The 12,529-nt window shown below is 42.6% G+C and overlaps 2 protein-coding genes across 2 annotated transcripts in view; one reads left to right on the forward strand and one right to left on the reverse strand.

Moving 5' to 3' along the window:
* Nucleotides 1-604: 604 nt before the first annotated feature.
* The window catches only part of LOC149210763 (uncharacterized), a 42,567-nt gene continuing 30,642 nt past the window's right edge, over nt 605-12,529 (reverse strand). Inside the window, exon 2 of the mRNA XM_089396779.1 lies at nt 605-1,255. Coding sequence (XP_089252905.1) covers nt 773-1,255 — 483 coding nt within the window. The 3' untranslated portion in view covers nt 605-772. The remainder of the gene's footprint in view (nt 1,256-12,529) is intronic.
* LOC149210764 (uncharacterized) overlaps nt 3,898-12,529 on the forward strand; it is a 28,225-nt gene continuing 19,593 nt past the window's right edge. The window contains exon 1 of the mRNA XM_089396935.1: nt 3,898-3,975. Coding sequence (XP_089253061.1) covers nt 3,898-3,975 — 78 coding nt within the window. The remainder of the gene's footprint in view (nt 3,976-12,529) is intronic.

Raw genomic sequence — 12,529 nt, forward strand, 5'->3', positions numbered from 1 at the left:
AAAGTTTAAAACAAAAGCAATCCGTGAGAAAGCCTTCCAAGGAAAATCTTGCTAACATAGAAGGATTGTTTAGATACAGGATCTTCTGAATAATGTACTTTTAAACCTGCCGAGATATGTGAAAAATAGAAATTATCTATTAGACATTTAATGCCACTTGGGTAAGGCACAAACTGAAGAAATCAACTTCTTGGTCTAATACTAGGCCAGATGGAGATGCACTTCTGAGGATTAGTTTTAGCAAAACAGACACTTAGCAAATTAACTGAAACTCCTGTAAAATGGGAATCAAGCCAACTTATTTTATGGTGAATAGCTGTAGTTGCATTAACATGGAGCGAAATCTACAACAAAAGTTATGTCACTATGGATCAGTAAGCTTGCATATCACAGAGGCGACAACCCAAACAATGGGGGCCCACAAAGCACACAGGCACTTCTAAGTGATGTTAGCACCAGAGTGAGGAACATTTGTGTGATACACCACAGACGAAACCCATGCGTATCTAAAAATAGAGTCAAATCCAAATTTTCATCAACTGCATACTAGTCAATCGGCTTGAGCCAAGATAACCATCATCTTATCTTGTAAAAATACTGATGATTTAAAATTAATTGGCTTAGACCTTTTATCTATCTACTTCTACATGATAGGGTCAAAATACCAATTTCACTCTTTTAAAGATGGTTGATGTACAAGTACAATATGTACATATTAATGTGGAAGCATCGTTAGCTTGTCTAATTGACGTACAAGTACAATATGTACATATTAACTTAAAAGCATTGATACCTTGTCTCTAAGACTGCTTTTCTTTTTAAACAGGGGGGCTTCCTCCATTCTCTTCTCAGGTTCATTTGAATGAAGAACAGAATCCACCTCCTCCAAGAGATCTTGGGACTTTTTATCCTCATTCTGAGAGTATCCCAATGCTGGTCCCAAGAGAAGATCAAGCATATTCTGTGCAATATCATCTGAATTTCCTAGTTTAACAGGGGCAGTATTGCTCTGGCTTTGATACATTGAAGCAGAAATTTCATCCCTCCCCAAGTTATTATTGGAAAGAACTTTATTAGTATTTTGAGTAGCTGAGACTGCTGCTTCTGAACTTTTCCAGCTGTAAGAAAGATCTCTCCACTCATTATTACAGAAAACTGATGTAACCTTTTTACTTGGCTTTTCTAACTCTCGCAGCCCATCCTTAACATTTGCTCCTGTGTCTTGAATTTCTGTTATCTGCTCTGCTTCAACACGCTGCACAAGAAATACACTTCATTGAATAAACATATAAATGTTCTTTTTTCCCTATGTTCTTTTTTCCCTATTCTTTTTTCTTTCAAGACCCAAAAGTCCTGTCCTTATCATGAAAGTTTTAGTGTATCACTGTGAAGATTTTAAACATGCAGCAGCAACAACACAGAAAACATGGGACACATTCTTCATAAAGAAAGTTAACAGACTTCAGCTTCTGAAACAATAATTAGGAAGGAAAATTAATAATTATCAAGACAATCCAATAGATCTCTCTTAGTATTTATGCTGATCCCAACCTACTATTTCTTATGTACAAGCCATAACTTATAGAAAGAGCAGAGGAAAAAAAGAAGGCTAAAAACTGCATCCACTACACTAGGGCCTCTATTGTACTGTAACCTAACTGTTACAGGCTAAAGCAGAGAGAGAATTTCCCTCAAGCAAGGATGTAAAAAGGTGGCTTGCTAAGTGGTGTGAGGCTGATAATCAGTAAGGAAATAGATGCCTCCAGAGAATTACCTGATTATCAGACAGATGTTTCTTTATGAATAACACAACTAAGATTAATTTCAGCTATTCAGAGGTAGCTACTGAAACCATATGTTGAAGTGATGGTATGTCCAAGACTATATTGTATAGAGAACTGAACAGGATTATGCATTCGTACTCACAAAGCGTAACGTCCTCTACAAATTGGGGACGAATGGAACGTAATAGCCTATCCATCCCCGTAGGCTATAGTTCTCCATAAAGGGGGAAACCCCCAAATTTACCCACTGTTGGGCAAGTTTTGGAGCAGCTGGGCAAAAAAGTTAAAAAAACAAAATTGAGGTTTGAAGTAAAGTCTACTCAACCATTAAAAAAAAGAGACCCCTCTAGGAAATCTATAAATATGAGGGGTGAATTCACTGGGAGCATCAAGTGTGGGTCAATTTCATTTGTTCTTGAGCATTAACTCTGAGGGTATAAACTTTAGACCCCTTTCTCTCTCTTGTCAATTTCAGTGGTGAAAGATTCCACCCTAGTTGACATCCCTCCATTTCCTCTCTTTGTTTTGGCATAGGAACTTTTTTAAAGGAGGAGCGAAATTCTGCTGGATCAATTTCTCTGTTTTGGGCACAAGAATTTTAATTTTGAGCAGTGAGGTTATTTCTGTATATGTTTGAACTTCTGGAAGTCTTTTGAAGGTAGCAAAGATCTTTCGAAGGATAGTGAGGATCTTTTGAAGGTAGTGAAGGATAGCGAGGATCATTTTGAACGTAGCAAAGGTTATCTCTCTCTTCCTGTTGGGCACAAGGACGAAATTGGAGAGCAAGCGAGGTTAACTTGCATTTTGACTGGCACAGGATTCTTATTTGAAGAGAAGCAAAATCCTCTAAGTGCCGAATTCCTATTGGAATTCACGCACATTTCTGTCAGAGTTTGATCATTGGCACAGAAAGCAATTCACGAAGACGTTTGATAATTAAATTATGTTCTGGCCCAGGATCTCAACGAGGTTTGATGCAAATTTCTTCCAGAGGGAATTGCGGCTCTCTGTGGACATCCGAACTATATAGGTCCAAACCCTAATCCTGCGATTAGGGCTTTTTTTCACAGTAGTTCTAATCCCAGGTTCTGGAGTGATCATCCGAAGTGTTACAAACTTATCACGTGTGACTGGGTTGTTGAGAGCTCACGGGTTAGCCGCTCTTGAGAACAGGAGATTACACAGTCATCAAGGGTTTCGGTCTGCAGCTCAAGGGATCCGACCCCTCCTAACAGAAGTATCCATGTCAGATTAATAGTTAAGAGCTTGCAACAGTAAATTAGAAATACATAGATCTCAAAATCTATGTGGAATCGAAGTCTACCAGAGATTTGTGGAACTTGTAGATGGATTGTTGTGAATTGCTAATAATTACGTTGTTGCATAATTAGGTTGTTGGAGTATTGTAAATTGTGGACTGGTTTTTCTGAACTATTGAAATTTCAGTGAACATTGTTTAGCACTGTTATCACAGTAGTGCATTTTACAGTTGAATTTGAATTGCAGAATTTACAGTGTGAATAAAAATTGCAGTATTGAATCTTGATTGATACCTTTGATTGCATTTTTTATAAAAACGCGAGGTTAAGCTAGGGAAACATTTCACTGCCTCATTACAATGATATCAGAGCACAAAGAATCCTACCAGCTGTGAGGATATGAGCCTTGTATGCTTCCTGCAGATACAAGCAACGTCACAGTAAGACGAAGAAGGAATACTATCATTCAACCCAGGCATTCTGCTACATGAATTGAGATTCAGGGACAACAGCAGATGCATCAGCAGTTGCAACAGCAAGGGCAACAAATGATTCAAGAGCAATGGGAACTGGCACAAGTATTGGCTCAAGGACAGCAACAACTCACTCAGCTGATCATTCATCTCACAGGACAACAAAATACTAGCAACAACAGAGCCACCACTGATGGAAGTGGTAGCCATAACCCTGGTCCACCCCATACCTGAACAAATAGCGGAGGAAATCACCAACCATTGCTTCCACAGTTCACAAATAATCAAGCAATGGCATTCCAAGAAGAAGTTGAGACAAATCAACTTCTTAACAAATATGTTCGGGATTAAGCAAGACAGGAGGAAAACACTCGAGCAGCCATGCCCTTCAATGAATACAGCAATTTCAGATACAAAAATAGACGCACGGGACAGCCAAATGCTGAACTGGCACGCAAGGTGAGTAAACTTCCTCTACCCTCATTTGATGGATCATCTAAATGTACAACACGAGCTTGGGTGCAAAATTGAACACCTACTTCAAGCTCAATCCGATGACGGAAGCAGACGCAATCCAATTTTCCACATTACATCTAGAAGGGAAAACGCATGAATGGTGGTATCGTGATCTAGTAACATTGGGACATGCCAACTTGACATTTGAAAATTTTACACAAAGGTTGATAGAAAGATTTGATCGGAAGAACCCAGTCATCCAACTTTAGAGAATTGGCAATTTGGCACTACTCAAACAAACAAGATCACATGAAAAGTTTATTGCAGAATTCGAACGAACTGCAGTCATGGTGACAAATATATTTGAAGAGCGATTGGTCATGCTCTTCACTAAAGCATTAGCCGAACCCCTACAAGGTTGGGTCAAGGCATTCAACCCCGCTACCCTTCAGGAGGCTATCAAGAAGACTCGTGATATGGGGAATGCAGCAGTGAAATCTAAAGCCCTCCCAAACCTTTCATTCCCCCACAAAATGAGGAGAAAAAGGCCCCTCAACGTGATTGGCCCAAAAGGGACAAGTTAGATGAGGAAACTCAAAGCGAACTAAGGAGGAAAAGCTATGTTTTACTTGCAGGGAACCATGGGAACCTAGACATCATTGTATAGGAAAGGGGAAGATTCACTACATCGAAGTTCTCTCTGACGAGCTAAGTCACCTGAGATTTCACCATCCATGTGAGGAGGGAATCTGCGAGAAGGTCCACCATTCAGCCACTCATGGCTGTAGTATTTGGGGTTCAATGAGTGAGCCAAACAATGTAAAGGTGTACAATTCTTGTCCCATCTGCTGACAAGAATATTCTATGTAGTATCACACAAGGCCTCTGGTGATTCTCATACTCGGGGCACTCACTCTGTAGAATAATGCTCCTCACAGACTCAATCATGGAATCCCATCCCTCACAATGTTGCACGAAGCGGAAGCGTTTTTCGGAAGCGGGAGCGAAGCGGAAGCGTCATTTTCCAAAAATCTAGGAAGCGAAGCGTCTGCTATATATATATATATATATATTTATATATTTATATTTTTTTTGCATTTATACTCAAAACAAACATCCCAAATACCAAATTAATTGTAGAAGACATGAAAACATGCATATTTTTGCATAAATCAAGATAGATATAACATCCATTGTACATTAATGATTAATTATTCGAGCATCAACCATTTAGATGCATCAATGGTTCAACCATCTAGAATCTAGATTCTTCTCCTCTTGTCTAGCCTTTGCCTCTACCTCGATTGTCTAGGGAAATTAGTCAACATTGCCCAATTTTGATCAAACTACCTAATTCAAGACTTAAAATATGGTAGAAAAAGCGTAACATGCTTGATCGATGATTTTGACTTGATTGAAAGGTAATTTTTTGCTAAGGGCATGCCGCGTGACAAAGGAGTTCAACAATAACACCACCAACACTAGGGTACATATAGGGCTTGGTGCTCTTGATTAAATGCTAATCGCATACCTTCATACTTGATATAATCTAATGAAATGCCACAATCCCATTGATCATGAATTCCTGAAAACTGTTAAGTCTGCTGAATTTTGAATAGGATATGAAATTCTATTTTCTCCATATGAAGTCCAATGAGGCTGGAACCACTCTCAAACATCCTGAGTCATTTCATGGTAATGTTAAAAATTTAAGTAAAAGGATGAAAATGAAAAATAAAGGAGAATGTCACTTTTACTTTAAGAATTTAACATTACCATGAGGGAGCATCTGCTATATTTATATTTTTTTTGCCTTCATTCGTCACCCTAACCCAAGGTGGACCCACCCCCAACAAACAAACTCACCTAAAATTTAAAAAAAAATTGAAAAAAAACGATTTTCTAAATGCTTTTCCAGAAGCTTTTCTGGAAGCGTACGGGAACGGGAAGCGTACGCTTCCTCCTCCGAAGCGCCATGCTTCCGATGCCCGAAGCGTCGTACGAAGCGCGCTTTGACGCTTCCGTACAACGCTTCCAAATTTCCAGGAAGCGTCTAAAAATGCCGAAGCGGCGCTTCCGAATTCGGAAGCGCCGCTTCCGGCCAAGCTTCCTAGGCGCTTCCGTACGGGACGCGCTTCGGGGCTTGGAACCGTGGGGGGGAGGCGCTTCGTGCAACACTGATCCCTCATAAACCTCTCCTAAGATAAGTTTCTCTGTATCTGCAAATCGAAGCAAAGAAATGATAGGGTCCATGATCCGAATAATTAGATCTACTCTCTCCCACCAAGCATCATCTGGCACTGTGTCCTTCACTCTTTTAGAGGCTACCTGATCTGTCTTTCTCCAAAAAGACCAAAACTCAGAAATAACCATGGACCCAAGAGCGGTCTTGACCTCCCTCAACCTCTTCAACATCATGAATGAAGAAGCAAACCGTGTATCAGCAATCTTCAACAATGATAGATTGGTGTACTCCTTGTAGATAGTGAGGGCATTTGTATGATTTTGCACAAAGTTACGGATATGTCTTGCATCCTCAATAATGCTTCCAATCCAAAGCACATCAGAAGCAATAGATTTCAGTGCTAAGTTCAATGAATGGACAATGCAAGGTGTCCAAAACACTTATGGATATTTAGCTTCCACAATCATGCTAGCAGCCTTGCAAACAGGTGCATTATCTGTAATGATTTGCACACAAGAATCAACACCTACATCTTCAATAACTTTAATAAATAACTCACCAATAAATTGTGCATCCTTGTATTCTCCAAGTGTATCCACTGCTTTCATGAAAACTGGACCAGTCAAGGAAGACACCATGAAGTTGATGATTAGGTGTCGTGCTGGATCTGTCCATCCATCAGAAACAATGCTAACCCCAGATGTTGGCCATGATGCTACAATAGGCTCAAGCATTTTTTCCACCTCTTTTTTTGCCTTCGTCAACAATGTGGTTCTCAGCTTCTCTGACCCAGGAGGCACATACCCTGCTGGAGCCCCTTGAGTTAGAGCTTGGCACATCTCAATAAATAGAGGTGAGCGTGCAACATTAAATGATATGAAGTTTTGATAGAAGAAGAAGGCAATGTAAAAATTTTTGTTTTCCCACCCCGGTTTTCAGTTTCTCCTTATTTCTCCCATGTAGTTAAATGCCCATTCCCATAACCATACATTTAACAGACTGAAAAAAATAAATATTGCTGAAAACACAAATTCTGGAAATTTTTCAGAATGCTGGAAATTGCAGAATTAAAAATCAGCAATCAAAAACAGCTATTAAAACACATTAAAACACTAATATTTTTTGTCAACTTGACCCTGGAAAAACCCCCTACAACTCTTGGGGAAAACCAGTTTGAATTATTCAGCAAAAAATCAGCGAGCAAATTTACAACTTATCTCCTTTCCCGTGCCTCACAGCAATCTGGAAATTACAGCAAACAGGACAGCAATAAATGTTGTACAGCCTCCGTTTTGTGTGCAGAAAAATCAGCAAACTGCTCCTCGATTTTTGTGCAAAAATCTGTCTTTCACTATGTGCTGAATCAGCTGTACAAATCTGCTCAACTGCTGCCTTGGAATGTGTGCCAAGTTGCTGTCTCCTTCTCCTCCCTGCTCAGAAATCTCTCTTGCTCTCTTGCTCTCCTTCTCCCAATCTGCTCATGAAAGAATGAATGACCTTTTCCTCTTTTTCCTCCTTTAATATAACTCCAAGTGACTTTTGGGTGATCCAAGTGACTTTTGAGTGATCTCTAAATCCAATGGCTGAAATAGATTTAGATCAATGGCTGAGATTAAATGCTCATTTAAATCTCACTTTCTATTTTTTAATTCACCCCACTTTAATAAAGACCCACTTAGTCATTTATTTTCAAAGTCACTTTTCCTTTCTAATTTTTCATTGACTTTATAAAAGTCACTTTAAAATTAGACTTAATAACTTTATCACTTAAGTCACTTTTAAATTAGATTTAACTTTATAAAATTATAAAGTCACTTTAGGAGAAAAATTATATTCTTTTCGACACTTTTCCCGAGGCCAAAGATCAAAGCCTAAGGGAACCACCTGTCCTCCGGTACCAAATTTCAACACTCCCTCTTACCGAGGAAGGTGTTCCTCACCACAACCATCTTGTCTCTGAAGTAGACATGCTTGCCCCGTGGTAAGGCTTTGGTAAGAATATCTGCAACCTGCTCATCAGTGGAAATATACTCAAGTTTCACAACTCCCTTCTGAACATAGTCTCTGATGAAATGATATCTGATCCCGATATGCTTTGACCTGTCATGAAATACTGGATTCTCCGTGAGTTTAATGCAACTCTGATTATCACAGTAAATCACTGAAGGTCTCAACGGCTGACCAAATAAGCCAAACAACATCTTGCGAAGCTAGATGGCCTCACAACTAACTAGACTGGCTGCCATATACTCTGCTTCCGCTGAACTCAGTGCTACTGACTGCTGCTTCCGGCTGAACCATGACACTACTGCTGAACCCAACCCAAAACAACACCCTGACGTGCTCTTCCTATCAGAAGCACAACCTGCCCAATCAGAATCAGTGTATCCTGCCAATCTCACTCCATCTCCCTGCCTGTAGTCCAGACCATAATCCACTGTCCCCTGCAAGTACCGCAAAATATGTTTTGCAGCCACCCAGTGAACCTTCCTAGGCTCACACATAAACTGACTCATCGTGTTGACTGCAAAACAGATATCTGGTCTAGTGTTGACCAAATACATCAAGGAACCAATCAGCTGCCTGTACAATGTGGGATCCACCAACTCGGAATCCGAAGCATGAAGCTTCTTCCAGTTGGTGATCATCGGTGTCGACATGGGTCTACAATCCTCCATGTGGAATCTGCTAAGGATGTCCACAATGTACTTCCCCTGCCCCAGGAAGAAATGCCCCTCCTCCTGCCACACCTCCAAACCCAAAAAGTAATGCATCAGGCCGATGTCCTTCATCTCAAACTCCGCCGCAAGATCTCTCTTGCAGTGCTCTATGAGTCTCTCTGCACCTGTAATGATCAAGTCATCCACATACAGCACCAGAATGAGAGGCTCCTCACCAATCACAATAAAGTAAAGGTTCGGATCTGCCTCACTCTTTGTGAAACCCATCCCCTGCAAGTATGTATCTATCTTGGAGTACCAAGCTCTGGGAGCTTGCTTCAGGCCATAAAGGGCCTTCTTCAGTCTGCACACATGGGACTCCTTCCCATGCACCTCAAAGCCCTGTGGCTGCTCAATGTACACCTCCTCCTGTATGAAGCCATTGAGAAATGCGGTCTTCACATCCATCTGGTGGATCTTCCAACCCATCTCTGCTGCTATCGATATAATGGAGCGGATCGAAGTATATCGAGCCACGGGAGCGAAGGTCTCCTCATAATCAACTCCCTCTACCTGGGAGAACCCTCTAGCCACAAACCTCGCTTTGAATTTCTCAATGCTGCCATCTGCAGCATGCTTTACCTTGTAAAGCCATCTGGAAGTAACCACGGATTTGCCCTCAGGCCTCGGCACCACCTCCCAAACATCATTCTTCATGATAGAAGAATACTCCTCATGCATGGCCTCTCTCCAGACCTGCTGGCTAGCTGCCTCCTCATAGCTAGAAGGCTCAGAGTCAAGGATGCTAGTAACCATCGCCATATAGCTACAAAACCTCTCAGGTGGTCTACTCTCTCTGACCGACCTCTTCAGCTCAGCAACAGATGTGGCATCTCTCAAGGTGTCCTGAAGCCACTTGGGCTTCCTCTTCCCTGAGCACACTTCTCCCACCGGAGAATGAAACTCCTCCTCCTCATCATCATCAGTAGCCTGAACTCCTGACTGTCTGTCTGTTGTCCTCCTGCCTGCACCTGAACTTGTAGAAGCTGAGGTACCGTGTGAACTGTCCATCAGTGGACTCCCTAGTGAACTGCTCTGCATGTTGCCCGGAGCACCACCCCTCTGGCTCGATGAGCCACTGCTCACTGACGGACCTGACATCCTCATAGATGTACCTCCTGATCCTTCTGATCCCTGCCCACTGGATCCCTGCGACTGACTCAACTGTTGCTGAGGGTCTAGCTGATCCACATACTCTAACTCTCGTGACCTCCTAAAGGCCCTGTCCTCCTCGAACTTCACATCCCGTCTGACAACAACTCTCCTCTGTGCAGGAATGTAAATCCGAAAGGCCTTTGAGGTCTCACTGTAGCCCACAAAGATACCCTTCTCTGCGGTGGGCTCTAGTTTGGTCCTCTCCTCCTTGGGTATATAGGAGTATGTAATGCATCCAAAGATATGAAGATGACCAAGATCAGGCTTCTTCCCAGAGAAAGCCTCCTCCGGAGTCATGTGCCCCAAGGCACGATGCGGACTCCTATTCTGCAAGTAAATAGCTGTGTTGCAGGCCTCTGCCCACAAGAACAATGGCAACCCCTGATCATGTAACATGGCTTTGGCAGCCCCTATGATGGATATGTTCTTCCTCTCCGCAACCCCGTTCTGCTGGGGGTTGTAAGGAACAGTGAACTCCCTCCTAATGCCTGCCTCCGCACAATAGTCAACAAACTCTCCAAGGGTGTACTCTCCTCCATTGTTCGACCTCAAGGACTTGATCTTTCGACCTGTCTGAGTCTCCACAAGAGCTCTGAACTCCTGAAACCGCTTGAAGACCTCACTCTTGGTCTTCAAAAAATAAATCCAGGTCCTCCTGGAGTGATCATCAATGAATAAGACATAGTACTCATATCCACTCAAGGAAACATGAGACATCCGACCGCTCACATCGGAATGAATCAAATCAAGTATCCCCGTCGCTCTGCTGTCACTGCTGGGAAAAGGGATTTGGCAAACTTGCCCATCGCACAACCTCTGCAAGTATCAAAGTGATCAGTACTGAAATCTGGCACACCTGTAGTGATCTCCCGCAATGTCCTCAAGGCTCCATGATACATATGTCCCATCCTGCGGTGCCAAATCTCACACAGCTCAGAACTGCTAGCTCTGCTGTCGGTACTACTGCTCAATGCCAAAAGGGGTTGGAATGCAAACTTGTACACCTTTGCATGGCGTACACCTATCACTCTAGCTGAATCAGCTGGAGTGCCCCTGGGATACATCAACACCTGTCCTCCCCTGAACAGTACCTCATATCCTCTGTCCTCCAAAGCTGAGACGGATATGAGGTTCTTCCTCATCCCTGGCACATAAAGAACCTCTGACACCTTCAAGGGAGGTTTGGACTCCCTCTGAAATGTCATTGTCCCCACCCCGACTGCTCTAACAACTCTGTCATCACCGAATACTACCTCGATATCAGTGCCACTCTCTGAAAGCTCTGAGAAGTACTCACGGACTCCTGTCATGTGACGTGAAGCCCCACTGTCCACATACCAGATACCTGTAGATGCTCCGCTAATCGAGGGAAAAGCATGCTCCCTCTGAACCTGTGTGGCAGGTGATCCTGCACTAGAGGACTCACACGTAGTGAACGCAAACTCTCGGTCAAAACGACCAGCAAAGTCCTTAATCTCTGCTGAAGCTGCCACGTCCTGGTTCTTCCCCTTCTTCTTCTTCTTCTCCGGACACACAACTGCATAGTGTCCCATCTTTTGAAAATTCCAACACTTCACCTTGGAATAGTCCTTCTATGTGTTCCCCTGTTTACCTTTGCCTTTGCCCCCACCACTGCTTGTGGAAGCCTGCTTCTTCCCTTTGCCTTTCTTGCCTCCTGCCACCAGTGCTACGTCCTCATCCTGCTCAACTGGCTTGGCTGCCCCAAGCTGTCCTTTCCTGATCACTGTCTGAATACAATCATCCCAAAACCTCTCCCATGTGGGAAGGGTCTCACGTGCACAAACCCCATCAGCAAAGTTCAACCATGAACGGAGGAGGCCATTCACTGCAATACACACCAACTCAGTGGATGGAATGGCCTCTCCAATCGCTGCCAACTCATCTCTCACATTGGTAATCTTTGTGAGATATCCAGCTGCACTATCATTCTCCATCTTAATGTTCTTCAGCTTCTCCTTCAGGACCATCTTCCGGTTCTCATTGGTACTCTAGTAGAGATTGGACAATGCTGTCCACATCTCATGGGCATTGCTCTTTCCTCTCACATGAGGAATGCAATGGTCTTTGATTCCGTCTAGAATCAGCCTCTTACCCTTATTGTTCTTCTTTTTATACTCAGCCAACTAAGTAACATCAGTGGGCACAACAACAGGGTTCTGTGCGGTATGCACCATGATATCCCAGACTTCTGCCTCCTCAAAGATACTCTGCATTCTCTCCTTCCAAACGCTGTAATTTGTATGCCCATCCAACCTATCCTCCACCCTCAATCCCAATGACATCCTGCTGTCCTAAAACTGAAAAATAGCACTGCTGTAGTAAAGATAAAACTGTTGTTTATGAAAAAAATCAACTTGCTAGAATTTTCTGAGTGAAAAATCAGCAACTGTAATTTTTCTTTTTGCTGTCCCAAACTGCCCTTCAGCACTCAAGCTCCGATACCGTGTAAAAATTTCTGTTTTCCCACCCCGGTTTT

Source organism: Pinus tabuliformis, chromosome 1_2, assembly GCF_031772625.1.
Source record: "Pinus tabuliformis cultivar Carrire ecotype Pingquan chromosome 1_2, CPIR1, whole genome shotgun sequence".
In the NCBI taxonomy this organism is placed as follows: Eukaryota; Viridiplantae; Streptophyta; class Pinopsida; order Pinales; family Pinaceae; genus Pinus; species Pinus tabuliformis.